This window comes from Oncorhynchus kisutch, linkage group LG13 (genome assembly GCF_002021735.2).
Source record: "Oncorhynchus kisutch isolate 150728-3 linkage group LG13, Okis_V2, whole genome shotgun sequence".
NCBI lineage: Eukaryota > Metazoa > Chordata > Actinopteri > Salmoniformes > Salmonidae > Oncorhynchus > Oncorhynchus kisutch.
The window spans coordinates 67,953,903-67,969,870 of record NC_034186.2 but is presented as its reverse complement, the minus strand read 5'-3'; the positions used below and the strand labels follow the sequence as shown (position 1 = coordinate 67,969,870).

General features: G+C 42.3%; 1 protein-coding gene across 2 annotated transcripts in view; it reads right to left on the bottom strand.

Annotated features, from left to right (window-relative positions):
- grik2 (glutamate receptor, ionotropic, kainate 2) overlaps window positions 1-14,213 on the bottom strand; it is a 262,114-nt gene extending 247,901 nt beyond the window's left edge. For both annotated transcript variants that reach the window (XM_031787057.1, XM_031787058.1), the window contains exons 1-2: window positions 14,109-14,213; window positions 10,182-10,563 (exon numbers count right to left, since the gene is read on the bottom strand). In XM_031787057.1, coding sequence (XP_031642917.1) covers window positions 10,182-10,299 — 118 coding nt within the window. In that variant the 5' untranslated portion in view covers window positions 10,300-10,563; window positions 14,109-14,213. The remainder of the gene's footprint in view (window positions 1-10,181; window positions 10,564-14,108) is intronic.
- Window positions 14,214-15,968: the final 1,755 nt, after the last annotated feature.

The following is a 15,968-nucleotide window of genomic DNA, read 5'->3' as shown; positions in this document are numbered from 1 at the left end:
TCTCTCTGTATCAGCCTGAGAGAGAAACGGACACACCTTGGAAATGTCCCTCAGGTGGTTCAAATCTATTTTGGTCACATTCCTAATGTGTGATTCGAAATTGAGTTCAGAATTTAAAATAACACCTAGGTTTTTTACATGTTTTTTATCTTTATTGCCTGCTAATTAAAATCTGCGGCCAGATTCTCTCTCTGTCCTTAGACTCCAATAATAAGTACCTCGGTCTTGTCTTGATTTAGCTGGAGGAAGTTGTGAGCCATCCAAGTATTTAAATCACTAATACAGTCTTATAATCTGTGGAGCTGAAATCCTCTGGAGACACAGAAATGTAAATTTTGCATAGCAGTGAAAATCAATATTGTGTTTTCTGATAACGCTGCCAAAGGGTCATATAAACTGAACCATACCTGACCCCGAATCAAACCTTGTAGAACGCCACATATGATATCTATTTTCTCTGAGTTATGTTCACAATGGGTGACAAAACCTCTTGACCAGTTAAATAGGTCCTAAACCAATTTAGAACTGGACCAGAGTGGCCAAGCCACCTCTCTAGTCTGTCCAGAAGGACATCATGGTCAACAGTATCAAAAGCAGCACTTAAATCCAAGAGTAGGACAGAGAGCTGTTTGGCATCTGTGTTGGCTCTAAGATCCTTTATCACTTTAACAAAGTCTCTGTGCAGTGGTGGGCACAAAAAAACAGATTGGAATTTTTCTCAAATACAGTTGGTACTTAAAAAATAATTTAGCTGTTTGAAAACCAATTCCTTCAGAATTTTGCTTAAGAATGGAAGGTTAGAGATTGGCCGAAAATTGCTAAGAGCTGAAGAACCAAGATGACTTTTCTTCAGAAGGGGTTTCAACATAGCAGTTTTTAGTGCAGTGGGGGAAAGTGGCTGTGAACAGGGGGTGATTAACAATAGCTTGCACTTCTTCAGATATGCAATTAAAAGCTGTTTTGAAGAAGGTTGTGGGGATAGGATCGAGATGGCAGGTAGAAGGCTTAAATTGTGGCATCCTGAGCATGTCTGCGTCAATCAGAGAAAATAACTCAATAGTGCCTTTATGTGGTAGGCTAAGGCACATATCATCAAACTTCTCACCAGGTCTTGATTAACTGATACACATTGTTTGCTATCTTATCTCTGAAATATGCCACAAACTCATCAAATTTAAATGTATCTACCTCAAATACCTCGTACCTCTGCACATTGATCTGGTACTGATACTCCCTGTACCAAATCTGCATCGTTGGGAAGGGCTCATAAACAAGCATTTCAGGGTAAAGTCTACACCACTTGTATTCGGCGTATGTGACAAATACAATTTGATTTGATGTATCGGTTTATCCTCTCATATTCTAATTTGATTACAAAAACAAGCTGGTAATGCACTCACAATTACCTAAACTAACTTCAACATAGATGGTGTAATTATGAATATACTGTACCTAATATACTGTATGAATATTATATAAATCAAAAAGTGTGATTTCACTTTGAGGTGGATACTATCACAATCAAATCTAATACATATCTAATTTATGTGTATCTTTATGTTGTTACCACTATAGAAGGTCAAAGGGAGCAGTCGCACACTTTACTAGTGGTTCCCATCAGAGGAGTGCTGGAGGTCAGGGGTCATTCTAAACAAATGGACAGTCAACTCCATGGTGGACAGACTGGTCAAAGAGAGAGCGAGAGAGAGAGGAGAAACAGCCTAGTAACCGCTCTTCGCTCCTCTCCCCCTCTCCCCCTCTTACTCCAAGTATCCCATTATATCTCTCTCTATATACAAGTTCCTGCCAAAATAAAGGAAGATCTTGAGTAAATGAGGGATACAAAGTACATTGAAAACAGGTGCTTCCACAGTTCCAGAGTTCTTTAAGCAATTAACATCCCATCATGTGTCAAAATGCTCAGTTTACCATTATTTTGAGGGGTCTCAAAGGCTGTGTGTGTGTGTGTGTGTGTGTGTGTGTGTGTGTGTGTGTGTGTGTGTGTCAGTAATCAGATCTCAACCCAAATGAATACTTGTGGGAGATTCTGGTTGCCTGGCTACCCAAACTCCTTGCTCTGGCCAAACGCTACGCCACGCCCACGGACGTTCATTTCTTCTCCACAATGAGTCTGGATCTGAGTACCTCCCCGATCATTTCTAGGCTGTCTGATTGGTCCCAGAAACCGATGGGTTGGGCCAGAGCCAGAACACACATGGATAAAGCAGTGTTTTTTCGAAAATTCCCTAACCCCAATTCATCATTGGCTTTGATTCTATGATTTGTTAGAGATGATCCAATTGCTGATGAAATGATTTTGTACAACCCTCATTTTGACATCACCACAAATGACTTAAATGATGGCAGTCTCAGATTGAAATATGTAGTAAACATAGAGCAGCGGAAGAATGAAGTTTAAGTCGTCAGGCAAAGATTCTGGAGCGTTGCCTGGGACAGCATTTTCCACCGCTATTAACAAAACACCAAATTATAAACATTCTTGTTGTAGAATGGTGTCGCAGACACTTGTAGAATCTATGCCAAGGCCCATTGAAGTTGTTCTTGTGGCTAGTGGTGGTCCAACGACCCTATTAAGATACTTTATTTGAGCATTTACCTGTATATGGCTTTCTCTTTCTCGTCCTCTATTTCTGTCTCTCTCTCTCTTCAACAATAGTATTCAGTAGTCCATATGTTGAATCAATGAAGCTAGTTGACCTGAAACAACATGCTAGCTACAGTACATACACAGCATAATATAGAGCAGAATCCCAGTTATAAATCAGGACACTATCATGCCACCATGTTCTTTGTCAAGTGAATATTCAAAATAATCCTCCCACAACAGCACCTCATCCTGCAGCGTTGCGGAGTGAATTTCATTTCACCTCCTACCTGATTATAGTTTCTGTATAAACCCCTCTTTTGACAGAGTCTGCTTCACACCTCCGAGCCACATAACCCATCAAGTGAGAACAGTTGGAGAGCTCATTTACTGGCAGATGTGAAATGGCCATGTGGGCTTTTATAATCACTCATATCTCCATCTCCCACTTCATATCTGTATATACATATATACAGTATATATATATATATATAGAATGTGCGTGTTCATGTGTGTGTGTGTGTGTGTGTGTGTGTCCAAACAATGTGTGCGTGTCCAAACAATGTGTGCATGTGCATGTGTGTGTGTGTGTGTGTGTGTGTGTGTGTGGGTGTCCAAACAATTCTCCCCTCCAAACGATGGCTCTAAACTGTAAACAGATCATCTGAACACATTAGCCAGGCGTTCAATAGAGACTGGTTCTGCCAATCACCTCCATTTCATACCTAACCACTAACTCTCCCCCGCTCCGCTCAATGATCCGCTTAGCCACGCATCTAAGTAGCTCGCAATTCTCTGCCGCAAATCTTCTTATTTACAAATTATTTGAGGGGAGAGGAAGGAGGGCGGTGGAGGGATCTATTGTTCTGTGTGTGTAGTGTCAGGCTTTTCTGTGTTATTGACAGGCTCTTTTTCCTGAAAGCATTTAGAAAGTTGTTGTGTGAAGGACTGGGAGTATTTATCATTTTTGTCTGCTGTACATACTCATTAGATACTAAACTGCTGACTTCCCCTCCATACATACAACCCTATGACCAACACACCTGACCTTACCTTCGCTCAGTTTATCAGAGCTTCCAGAGGTTATATCCTATTGATGAACACACAGTAGAGGCTGACTGGAACAGACGAGCGATACATATCCTCCTATTCTAAATCAAACAAGCCTCCAGGAGGACGGTGCAAAGCGCATATGTTTAGATAACGGTATACAGGCAACATATAGACAGCAATTCTAGATATGGATACTGACATGATGTCTTTTGGGAGATAAAAAAAACAATCAGATAGTTATTCTTGATTAACACAATGTCCACAGCCAAAAGCTGAAAGGGTGGGCCTTGCCTGCCTGCCTGCCTGCCTGCATGCCTGCATGCCTGCCTGCTTGCTTGCTTGCCAGCTGCCGACGTCTCTACCTCCACCAGGCTCCAGTCTTTATCCCAGAAACAGTGTTAGAATGTGATATATATATATATACACTACCGTTCAAAAGTTTGGGGTCACTTAGAAATGTCCTTGTTTTTGAAAGAAAAGCACATTTTTTGTCCATTAAAATAACATGAAATTGATCAGAAATACAGTGTAGACATTGTTAGTGTTGTAAATGACTATTGTATCTGGAAAGAGCAGATTTTTTCATGGAATATCTATATAGGTTTACAGAGGCCCATTATCAGCAACCACCACTCCTGTATTCTAATGGCACGTTGTGTTAGCTATTCCAAGTTTATCATTTTAAAAGGCTAATTGATCATTAGAAAACCCTTTTACAATTATGTTAGCACAGCTGAAAACTGTCGTGCTGATTAAATAAGCAATACAACTGGACTTCTTTAGACAAGTTGAGTATCTGGAGCATTAGCATTTGTGGGTTTGATTACAGGCTCAAAATGACCCTTTGCCTTGATGACAGCTTTGCAAACTCTTGCTATTCTCTCAACCAGCTTCATGAGTTAGTCACCTGGAATGCATTTCAATGAACAGGTGTGCCTTGTTATAAGTTCATTTGTGGAATTTATTTCCTTCTAAATGTGTTTGAGCCAAATAGTTGTGCTGTGACAAGGCAGGGTGGTAATCAGAAGATAGCCCTATTTGGTACAAGACCAAGTCCATATTATGGCAAGAACAGCTCAAATAAGAAAAGACAAATGACAGTCCATCACCACATTAAGACATGAAGGTCAGTCAATGCGGAAAATTTCAAGAACTTTGAAAGTTTCTTCAAGTGCAGTCACAAAAATCATCAAGCAATATGATGAGACTGGCTCTCATGAGGACTGCCACAGGAAAGGAAGACCCAGAGTTACCTCTGCTGCAGAAGAAAAGTTCAATAGATTTAACTGCACCTCAGATTGCAGCCCAAACAAATGCTTCACAGAGTTCAAGTAACAGACACATCTCAACATCAACTGTTCAGAGGAGATTGTGTGAATTAGGCCTTCATGGTTGAATTGCTGCAAAGAAACCACTACTAAAGGACATCAATAATAATAAGATACTTGCTTGGGCCAAGAAACCCGAGCAATGGACATTAGACTGGGGAAAATCTGTCCTTTGGTCTGATGAGTCCAAATGTGAGGTTTTTGGTTCCAACTGCTGTGTGTTTGTGAGACACAGAGTAGGTGAATGGATGCTCTCTGAGTAGGTGAATGGATGTCCTCCGCATGTGTGGTTCCCACCGTGAAGCATGGAGGAGGAGGTGTGATGGTGTGGGGGTGCTTTGCTGGTCACACTGTCTGTGATTTATTTAGAATTCAATGAACACTTAACCAGCATGCATACCACAGCGTTCTGCAGCGATATGCCATCTCATCTGGTTTGCACTTAATGGGACTATCATTTGTTTTTCAACAGGACAATAACCCACAACACACCTCCAGGCTGTGTAATGGCTATTTGACCAAGAAGGAGAGTGATGGAGTGCTGTTTCAGATGACCTGGCCTTCACAATCACCCGACCTCAACACAATGGAGATATTTTGGGATGAGTTACACCGCAGAGTAAAGGAAAAGCAGCCAACAAGTGCCCAGCATATGAGGGAACTCCTTCAAGGCTGTTGGAAAAGCATTCCTCATGAAGCTGGTTGAGAGAATGCCAAGAGTGTGCAAAGCTGTCATCAAAGCAAAGGGTGGCTACTTTGAAGAATCTAAAATCTAAAATATAGTTTGATTTGTTTAACACTTCTTTGGTTACTACATGATTCCATATGTGTTATTTCATAGTGTTAATGTCTTAACTATTATTCTACAATGTAGAAAATAGTAAAAAAATTATAAAGAAAAACCCTTGAATGAGAAGGTGTGTCCAAACTTTTGACTGGTACTGTATATATTACAGTATAATAGAAGCACATAATTAGTATTATTAACATAAACATTGAATGTTAATATTCTTCCAAATGGTCTTACATGTCTTTCCATTCCATTTACTCCATTCCAGCCATTATTATGAGCCGTCCTCCCCTCAGCAGCCTCCGCTGATGTTAGCTGTATACTGCATTGTGTCCTCAAAAAGGATAACTCTGTCCTATAACCCTAACGACGTGTAAAGCAGGATAACACCGTCTTTAAACAGAGCAGGGAGACCTTTCACAACTGCAGCCAAAAGAAAGCTGCTCCTTTAACAAGCCTTCCACTAATTGTGTGTTTCTGGTCTAGTAGAATAAAGCAGTGTTCATACACCGGCGTGAGGAGGCGCTTTCCGCTGTCAGTGGTGCTGAAACTTTCCCTCTGGGCCTGCAACGTATAGCCGGCGTGGCCGTCCTAGCGAGGCATATAAGGGGTAGTTTGAAGATTATAACTTTGTGAACACAAGTGTACGTGTATAGAAAGCGTATCTTCAGACAGAAAGATTATCCGGGGGCACACACAGAGATGGATTACCAGGGGGGAGGAGGGGAGAGTGTGGTTGAAGCACAGACGATATGGAGGACTTAATGCTTCCCGACAACACTTCCCGTTCTACTGTTAGTGAGACAGCGCTGTCAGATTGACGTGTGGTAGCAGCAGAGGCCCAGCTTGTTGCCATAGTGGCAGCTTGTGCGGATGCTGTGTGCATTTCAATCAGGGTGTGTGTGTGTGTGTGTGTGTGTGTGTGTGTGTGTGTGTGTGTGTGTGTGTGTGTGTGTGTGTGTGTGTGTGTGTGTGTGTGTGTGTGTGTGTGTGTGTGTGTTTCTGAAAAACTGACAGGCTACAGTTACAGTGGACGGGTGAATACAGTGTGATGTATAATTCCTTAGCGGGATAAAGTAAATGACAGAAATCACATGAACGACTGTGAAGCAGTGAGCGGGTACAGATAATTGTATACGGTGGCTTACGAAAGTATTCACCCCCTTAGCATTTTTCCTATTTTGTTGATTTACAACCTGGAATTAAAATAGATTTTTGGGGGGGTTAGTATCCTTTGATTTACACAACATGCCTACCACTTTGAAGATGCAAAATATTTTTGGGGGTGAAACAAACAAGAAATAAGATTTAAAAAACTGAAAACTTGAGCGTGCATAACTATTTACCCCCCCCCAAAGTCTATACTTTGCAGAGACACCTTTTGCAGGAATTACAGCTGCAAGTCTCTTGGGGTGTGTCTCTATAAGCTTGGCACATCTAGCCACTGGGATTTTTGCCTATTCTTCAAGTTGGATGGGTTCCGCTGGTGTACAGCAATCTTTAAGTCATACCACAGATTCTCAATTGGATTGAGGTCTTGGCTTTGACAAGGCCATTCCAAGACATTTTAATGTTTCCCCTTAAACCACCAGAGTGTTGCTTTAGCAGTATGCTTAGGGTCATTGCTCTGCTGGAATTACAACCTCTGTCCCAGTCTCAAATCTCTTGAAGACTGAAACAGGTTTCCCTCAAGAATTTCCCTGTATTTAGCGCCATCCATCATTCCTTCAATTCTGACCAGTTTCCCAGGCACTGACGATGAAAAACATACCCACAGCATGATGCTGCCACCACCATGCTTCACTATGGGGATGTTGTTCTTGGTGTAATGAGAGGTGTTGGGTTCAAATTCAAAGCTCAAATTCAGTCTCATCTAACCAGAGTACCATCTTCCATATGTTTGGGGAATCTCCCACATGCCTTTTGGCGAACACCAAACATGTTTGCGTATTGTTTTCTTTAAGCAATGGCTTTTTTTCTGGCCACTCTTCCATAAAGCCCAGCTCTGTGGAGTGTACGGCTTAAAGTGGTCCTATGGACAGATACTCCAACCTCCGCTGTAGAGCTTTGCAGCTCCTTCAGGGATATCTTTGGTCTCTTTGTTGCCTCTCTGATTAATGCCCTCCTTGCCTGGTCTGTGTGTTTTGGTGGGCGGCCCTCTCTTGGCAGGTTTGTTGTGATGCCATATTCTTTCCATTTTTTAAATAATGGATGTAATGGTGTTCAAAGTTTCGGATATTTTTTTACAACCCAATCCTGATCTGTACTTCTCCACAATTTTGTTCCTGACCTGTTTGGAGAGCTCCTTGGTCTTCATGATGCCGCTTGCTTGGTGGTGCCCCATGCTTAGTGGTGTTGCAGACTCTCGGGCCTTTCAGAACAGGTGTGTATATATATATATACTGAGATCATGTGACAGATCATGTGATGCTTAGATTTCACACAGGTGGACTTTGTTTATCTAATTACGTGACTTCTGAAGGTAATTGTTTGCAACAGATCTTATTTGGGGGCTTCATAGCAAAGGTGTGAATACATATGCACGCACCAGTTTTCCGTTTCTTTTGTGGGGTTTTTTGACATTTTTTAAACAAGTCGTAACCGGCCTAGCGTCGTCCGGGTTGTGGAGGGTTTGGCCGGTAGGGATATCCTTGTCTCGTCGCGCACCAGCGACTCCTGTGGCGGGCCGGGCGCAGTGCGCGCTAACCAAGGTTGCCAGGTGCACGGTGTTTCCTCCGACACATTGGTGCGGCTGGCTTCCGGGTTGGATGCCCGCTGTGTTAAGAAGCAGTGCGGCTTGGTTGGGTTGTGTATCGGAGGACGCATGACTTTCAACCTTCGTCTCTCCCGAGCCTGTATGGGAGTTGTAGCGATGAGACAAGATAGTAGCTACTAAAACAATTGGATACCACGAAATTGGGGAGAAAAAGGGGTACAATTTAAAATTAAAAAAATACAAATTACAAGTTGTAATGCAACAAAATAGGAACATTTCCAAGAAGGGGTGAATACTTTTGCAAGACACTGTATGTACAGTTACAGTGCCCCCTGAAAACTGCTGATCACATTACCTACCCTTTTACACGTGCGTTCTTTAGAACAGTGAAGGTCTTCAGGGCTATGCAAGTGCACAAGGTAGCCTATATACATGTGCAATACTATACACTGATAGCCTACCCTATGTTTTTCTATAGGCCTATACAGAGTCTTACCTTGGAGTCGACATTGGAAGAGATGTGCTCAGTTAGAAAAAATGTATTTCTTTAAATGGTTGCTAATAGTAACGTGTCAGGACTCACAGCGTACAATGAAAGGCAAGATCAAACACAAGCATGTATCCTTTGCGTCACGCTGCTGGCTGTCACCATCATTGCTCGCTGTGTTCAATGGTTGCGTAGGCATTGACAGCACTGCACTCATATTCAACTACATGGCTTGGTTGGTTAGGGTTCTTTCTGTTCATAATCGGCCAAATCATACTTCGAGAAATGGACGTGTAAATATACGTTTCAATGGATGGGGGATTTGGCGCTAAACCTGAGTTTCGCGCGCATTTCGTCAATCAGGATTCATCCTTATTTTGATTGTGTCTATAACAAGAATGGGTCTTGTGTTGATGTCGGCCATGAATAGGCCTATATGATCCAAATATCTATGTAACTAACATTAATGTGAGGTAATGATCAACAAGGGCGCCACATTGTTGCCAACTGTTGCAAGATTTTTGACTGCATGCTCTCTCTCATTCTCATTCTCTCTCTCGCTCTCTCTCTCTCTCTCTCTCTCACACACACACACACATACACACACACAAACTAGGTTTATTATGCAAACTTAGAAATATCAGCACCATGGCAACAAGTTCCACCAATAATTTATTCTCCAACATAAATTATTCACCAACAACCCGGCACTTTGGTATGAAGACATAATCGAACACTGCTATTTGGAAATGTTGTTTTTCCTCCATCGCAAATTTGAAACAAGGTCCACAAATGATGATCAAATCCAGCTATGCGAGGATAATTGTAGGCTATATATGTTTATATATGGACTGCAGTTGTACTAGTCTGTTGTCGGATTATTCTGCATGGAAATGATGTCATGCATAAAGGTTTCGAGGACAAAATAGATAAGGCAATGTCCCTAGACAGCTGTGATAAACAAGACCGTGCAAAGGGGTAGCAGTCATTGAGGGGATGTGGCTCCGGGGCGCACGAGCTCACTCTAAAAAGTCTGGGACAAGAGGACCCGTGGGGTCACGGCAACACGTCCACTAGGAAGTATACAAGACAACTATGGCGCCCAGCCATGAAATGGCAACAGTTACAGAGTTAGGGAATAGCTAGGCTACTACATCAAGACAGTAAGAATGTTTAACAGAGAAAGAAAATAACAATCTTACCAAATCTTAAAACGTGTGGCATCCCGCGAGAATATCCCACACATAGTAATAGCAGCAGTAGAAGCCTGACGGTGCACCTGAATCTCGCTTTACTTATGAGCGGGGAGGTAATCTTCATGGTGTCTGTGTGATGCCACAGTATTTATTCCCTGGATCGGTAGATTCCCCCGAAATGTTTCTTTTGACGTTAAGCAGGGTGACGGCCCACGCGCAAGATCACGGCATGGTCAGTCAGGGAGAAGGTATCATTCGTTTCCCCAGATCCATTAGCAAGCGCTGCGTGTCCAGCTCACTGCGCCAAGCAACAACCTTCCCACTCAGCTAACGGTGGGGCATCCATGTTAGTCTGGGCAAATCCGGGAGAAATCCATTCACGGGCGGTCTGAAAGAGAGATGGACATGAAAAGAGGGAGAAGGGGGTTTTGAGTTGCCCAGTCAAAATCCCGTCTCTAGAGACGAACGCTGGCGCGCTGGCAGAATTGCAGCAGGCTAGCGAGCCTAAACCTTCCAGGCAGTCTCAGCTGTCTGAAGCTAGCATTCTGCTGCACTGCCGCACAGCATCTGACGTTGAGCCAAGATTAGTGTGAGCGCGAGAGAGACTGGGTGTATTTCGCAGGTGCTGCCGAACACACATCGCTTCCGATCCATATCTGACATCGAAATGGCCATCTTTCCCCGGGTGTCTCATGCTGGCACCCGGTACTCTCGCTATGTTATTCACGGTTTTGCTCGGTTCATTCAATGGCCGTGGCTGCTGCCAGTGGACTGGTGCCATGCCCGAGCGGTTTTAAAATCAATCTTTGATGTTAAAAAGATTGCCTCTCTAGATCGGAATTGCTCAGCCTTGGAGTCGTGTGAGAGGTTTGTGAACCAAAACTGTCACAAGTCCAATTTTGATGAATAGCCTATTGCTGAGCTAATCATTTTTTTCACAGAGCTATGCTGTCACTGAGAAAGACTTGCTTTTCGATTTTCTAGTTCTGCTAGTTTTGGCATTATACACTCTTAGAAAAAAGGTTCAGAATAGAACCAAAAAGTGTTATATTTCTTGCTTCATATATGGCACCCCTAAAGATTATATTAAGAACCCTTTTATAGGGTTCTATTATCAGAACCCCAGGGGTTCTTCTTCACTGAACCACAATTGGTTCCATATAGGGTTCTATATGGAACTAATTTCGCTTCTATATAGAACCTTTGGGGGTGCCATATATGATGCAAGCATAGAACCCTTTTTGGTTCTATCCATAACCTTTTTTCTAGGAGTGTACTGTTAGACAATTGTCAATAACATGGGCTGAAGATTATAGCATTGTAGAACTTTCATCTAAAAATGTATATTCGAAGTTGTGAAATAGATTTATTCTCAGCTCATGTAATTAAAACGTTATACAGCCAATATCAAAGTAGGCTTGTTGTTCAATTACTTGTGAAGTTATACAATTAGAATGCCATGATTTTTTGTCATCAATTAATTTCAAATTTCAAGTATCTGTGTTCTGTTTCATAGGCCTAAGTCTAGGAATATGATTACAGATGACAATTATATTGTCTTGAGTCGTTAAGTCGTTAAGCAGAGTCTTTAAGATATAGATAACACCTAAAACAACTTTAACATTGTATTTGTCATACAATCTAAACCCCAGGACCATAAAGGGTACGACATCACGTTGGTAACGGACAGGACTAGCCTATTCTACACACAGTCCAAAAGTACAGGCAACAGTTATTAAAGACTTGGATGTCATGTTTATCTCTAAAAGAATAATACTGTTTCATTCATGTATATGTATTAATTATATAGATATTAATCATTAGCATATTATTAGTGTCATTAGGTCTATACAGTAGATGCAATATATTTGTGTTCCTTTTCACTAAACCCACGCCAGGTGTAGTTGTATACACCTTCACTGGCCATATCTGTAGGATTGTGCAGCGTGGATTTCAGCACCATGGACAGCGTCGCGGTAACCTTCGAACACTACTCGAATTAGACCTAACTTTACATATAGCCCAACCAGTGTTTGGTTGAGGATAAAATTAATGTTTCTTTGTCTTTCTTTTTTTCACTTTGAAAATTCAGAGTTGCATATAGCCTCTGTCGTCATTTAATTAACAGCTCCCGAGAGCATTCGACAAGTATTTCCGAACAGGAGAGCTGCTTGCGTCTGCGTTTCAAGCGGCCCGAGAAATATACGAGGGGCTGTGAAGCACCTTTACTGCAGTCCGTGTTTGAGACTGCTGCACGAGAACCCGGGTGGATTTTCGATGGTGTAGCCTCCAATGTCGTCACTAATATTTTCAAGTCATGCAAATTGACTCAATCAGCTTGACTGAAAGTAAGACAAACGCCTACTTAATAACTCCTTTCTTTCTCCGTTTGACAAACCGACCCATTATCTGTTTTTCCAAAGACTGGTGTGATGGGATTCATTCTCTTATGTAAAGCCATATGATGTCTCGTTTAATTCCTTGTGTAACTTGCACATATAGCTAGGTATTTAAATGTTGACTTAAACCCCGAGTGCCGTTCCATGTCCAAATATGGGTAAGAAAGTGTCTTTTCACTCTCCCTCAATAATAAATAATACAAATGTGCCGAGATGACCCAGTGAAAAGACAACGGTCGACAGGGATTTATGGTGATTCAAATGTAATTAACCTATAGTGCCTAGGTTTCATAAAATGTACATTAAATCGGGTGACGGATATGGATAAATGCTTCCGAGGTATTTTTGAGGATAAACGCAGTGACTTTTAACTGTTTACTTGTTTATAAAGAAACAATATACGCCTCGTTTCTATTTAAACTAACCCGTTCCAATATATATATTTTTCCATCTGGTTTGAGAATACCATTCAGCTTACCGAGTATGAGGAAATTACGCATGGGATCCATGAAGATAAATACAATTACACGGAAATGTTTTGTATTTTTTTCTTCGGCCATTACTAAATGAAAACATTGTCAATGTCATATTTTAACTTTTGTAGGCTATGTCAAATGCTTTAAAACGTTATACACATAAAGCCAGTGGCGCGCAATGAGCGAATCAGTTGGCACGGATGCCATTTGTAAACGCAAACTATTTCAGCAGAGATTCTTATACATATCCCAGTTTAACGACCAGCCTTTACTGGTTACTTTGTTAGAGCTTTCCAAATAGCACTTTGGGCATCATCGGTGCTGTTTTATGGCACTGTGCAATTAACCATCTACCATCTGATCATGAACTTGATTTAAGGCTGTGGTGCGCGCGGGTTATGTGCTCATCAGCTGTGGAATTTACATGCGCAGCCAGTCGGTTCCTTTCCACCCAGCCTGATTACACATTATCTATGGATCATTCATAAAGCGGATAACTTCAACACCACTGTCAGCCACGATTTGTACGGTATACATTTAATGACCCCATTAATGTATTTTCAACCCCACGACATTGTATGCATCAGCAACGAGAGGAGGGACTCGAGAGGGGACACGCATTTTAAATAGGAGTCGAAGGAAGACATTCAAGTATTTTGTCCTATTTTTGTCCTATTTTTGTCCTATTAACTAACAAGTCGTAACCTTTTAAGACATTTTCATTGTTTCTACTGGCAGAGGTGCGCAGAGCGCACATTGACACGACGCGCCGCATTCCCAAAATATAAATACAGCATTCAACTTCAAGTAGGCTAGTGTAAATGAACCTGTGTAGATCGGGAGGCTTAGTGTGATGTATAATCGTCACGTTTTGTGTAATTTCTTCGATAAAAGAGACGAGGTGGATAGCTTAATTCTCTCACTTCTGTCTCACCTGTAAAATCCAACATACTAGGCATTCGAACCTTACACGCCCAAGCAGAGGGGAATACAAGCTGTTAAATTGCACAAATAACGGAAAGACAATCATAAAAATATAAAAAGGATGCGACGCTTACCTTCGAATAGAATGAGCTGAGAAAGTAGTTGATTTGTTCCGATAGAGAGACGAGTCAGATCGGTTCCTTCAGACTCGCGTCTTGCTGCGCTCCGCTCCGGCCGCGGGGAAGACACGCCTCCTGTTGGTCGAAAAAACACACTGCTTAAAGCAACAGGGGACCTGCACAACGACCGATGGATGGACCCGACCCAGCGCCCGGTGGATCTCCAAGTCGAGGTGAGGTGAGACCTGTAGCATGGGGAACAGGGGAATCAATGAATGAATTATTTCATCCATACCACTGAATTCAACTTCTATGCAAAACGGTGTGTGAGGATTTATTTGAGCTTTAATTGATCAAAAGGAAAAACAATACGAGGATGGTGCGTATCAAAATGTTAAGTCTCTGGGAGTGCCATGTAGGACAAGTATGATGGGAGTGCCATGTAGGACAAGTATGATGGGAGTGCCATGTAGGACAAGTGTGATGGGAGTGCCATGTAGGACAAGTGTAATGGGAGTGCCATGTAGGCAAGTGTGTAATGGGAGTGCCATGTGGGACAAGTGTATTGGGAGTGCCACGTAGGACAAGTGTATGGTAGTGCCATGTAGGACAAGTGTAATGGGAGTGCCATGTAGGACAAGTTTATGGTAGTGCCATGTAGGACAAGTGGAATGGGAGTGCCATGTAGGACAAGTGAAATGGGAGTGCCATGTAGGACAAGTGTAATGGGAGTGCCATGTAGGACAAGTGTAATGGGAGTGCCATGTAGGACAACTAAAATGGGAGTGCCATGTAGGACAAGTGTATTGGGAGTGACATGTAGCACAAGTGTAATGGGAGTGCCATGTAGGACAAGTGTAATGGGAGTGCCATGTAGGACAAGTGTATGGTAGTGCCATGTATGACAAGTGTAATGGGAGTGCCATGTAGGACAAGTGTAATGGGAGTGCCATGTAGGACAAGTGTAATGGGAGTGCCATGTAGGACAAGTGTTTTGGGAGTGACATGTAGGACAAGTGTGATGGGAGTGCCATGTAGGACAAGTGTAGGGTAGTGCCATGTATGACAAGTGTAATGGGAGTGCCATGTAGGACAAGTTTAATGGGAGTGACAGCTGGGAGTGGCAGAAAACTATGTGGATGAAACGATAATTATCTTGTGCAATATTTCAAAAACTGTAATAATACGTGTTTAATATCAGGACATTTAGGTCAGTAAAAGTTCAAGAAGTTGGGATGGAATCTAGCTCATTGCCTGCATGCATCAACTATATGACGCGGTTTATGCTTGCTGTGTAAACAGTGCCTCAGTCTCATATTCTGGTAGATCGGAGAGAGAGAGTAAATGAGGGTTGCAACAACCCCCGGGCTATCAGACGGAAATGACTGCTATTTCTCCCTCTGTCAGTGAAGTACAAAGCGTACAATTTACCGCGGCGACGGAGCGCATCCCTGCCCCAACGCTGACACTGCGCAGGGGCGCACAGGGCGAGAGCTGCGGCGGGATGGGAAAAACGTGATCTGAGGCCACTGAGTGCTGCCGAAATGAAAGGAATCTTTGATTCCCCACTCCCCAGCGCGCAGCATAAAAGTTGGATTGTGGGGACTAAAATAAATAGTCAATGACAGCCCTGTGATCTGGTAACAAACCCCACCACTCTCACCCATGAGGAGCTGCAGAGGCCCTAACCCTCCGGGTGTGTGTGTGTGTCTGTGTGTGTGCGCGCGAGCGCGTGCGTGCGTAGTGGTGTAAAGTACTTAATTTAAGTACTAATTAAGTAGTTTTTTTGTGGTGTCTGTACTTCATTTATATTTTTTACTATTTTTCCTTTTACTTCACTACATTCCTAAAGAAACAAGAAAAATAAATCCCTTA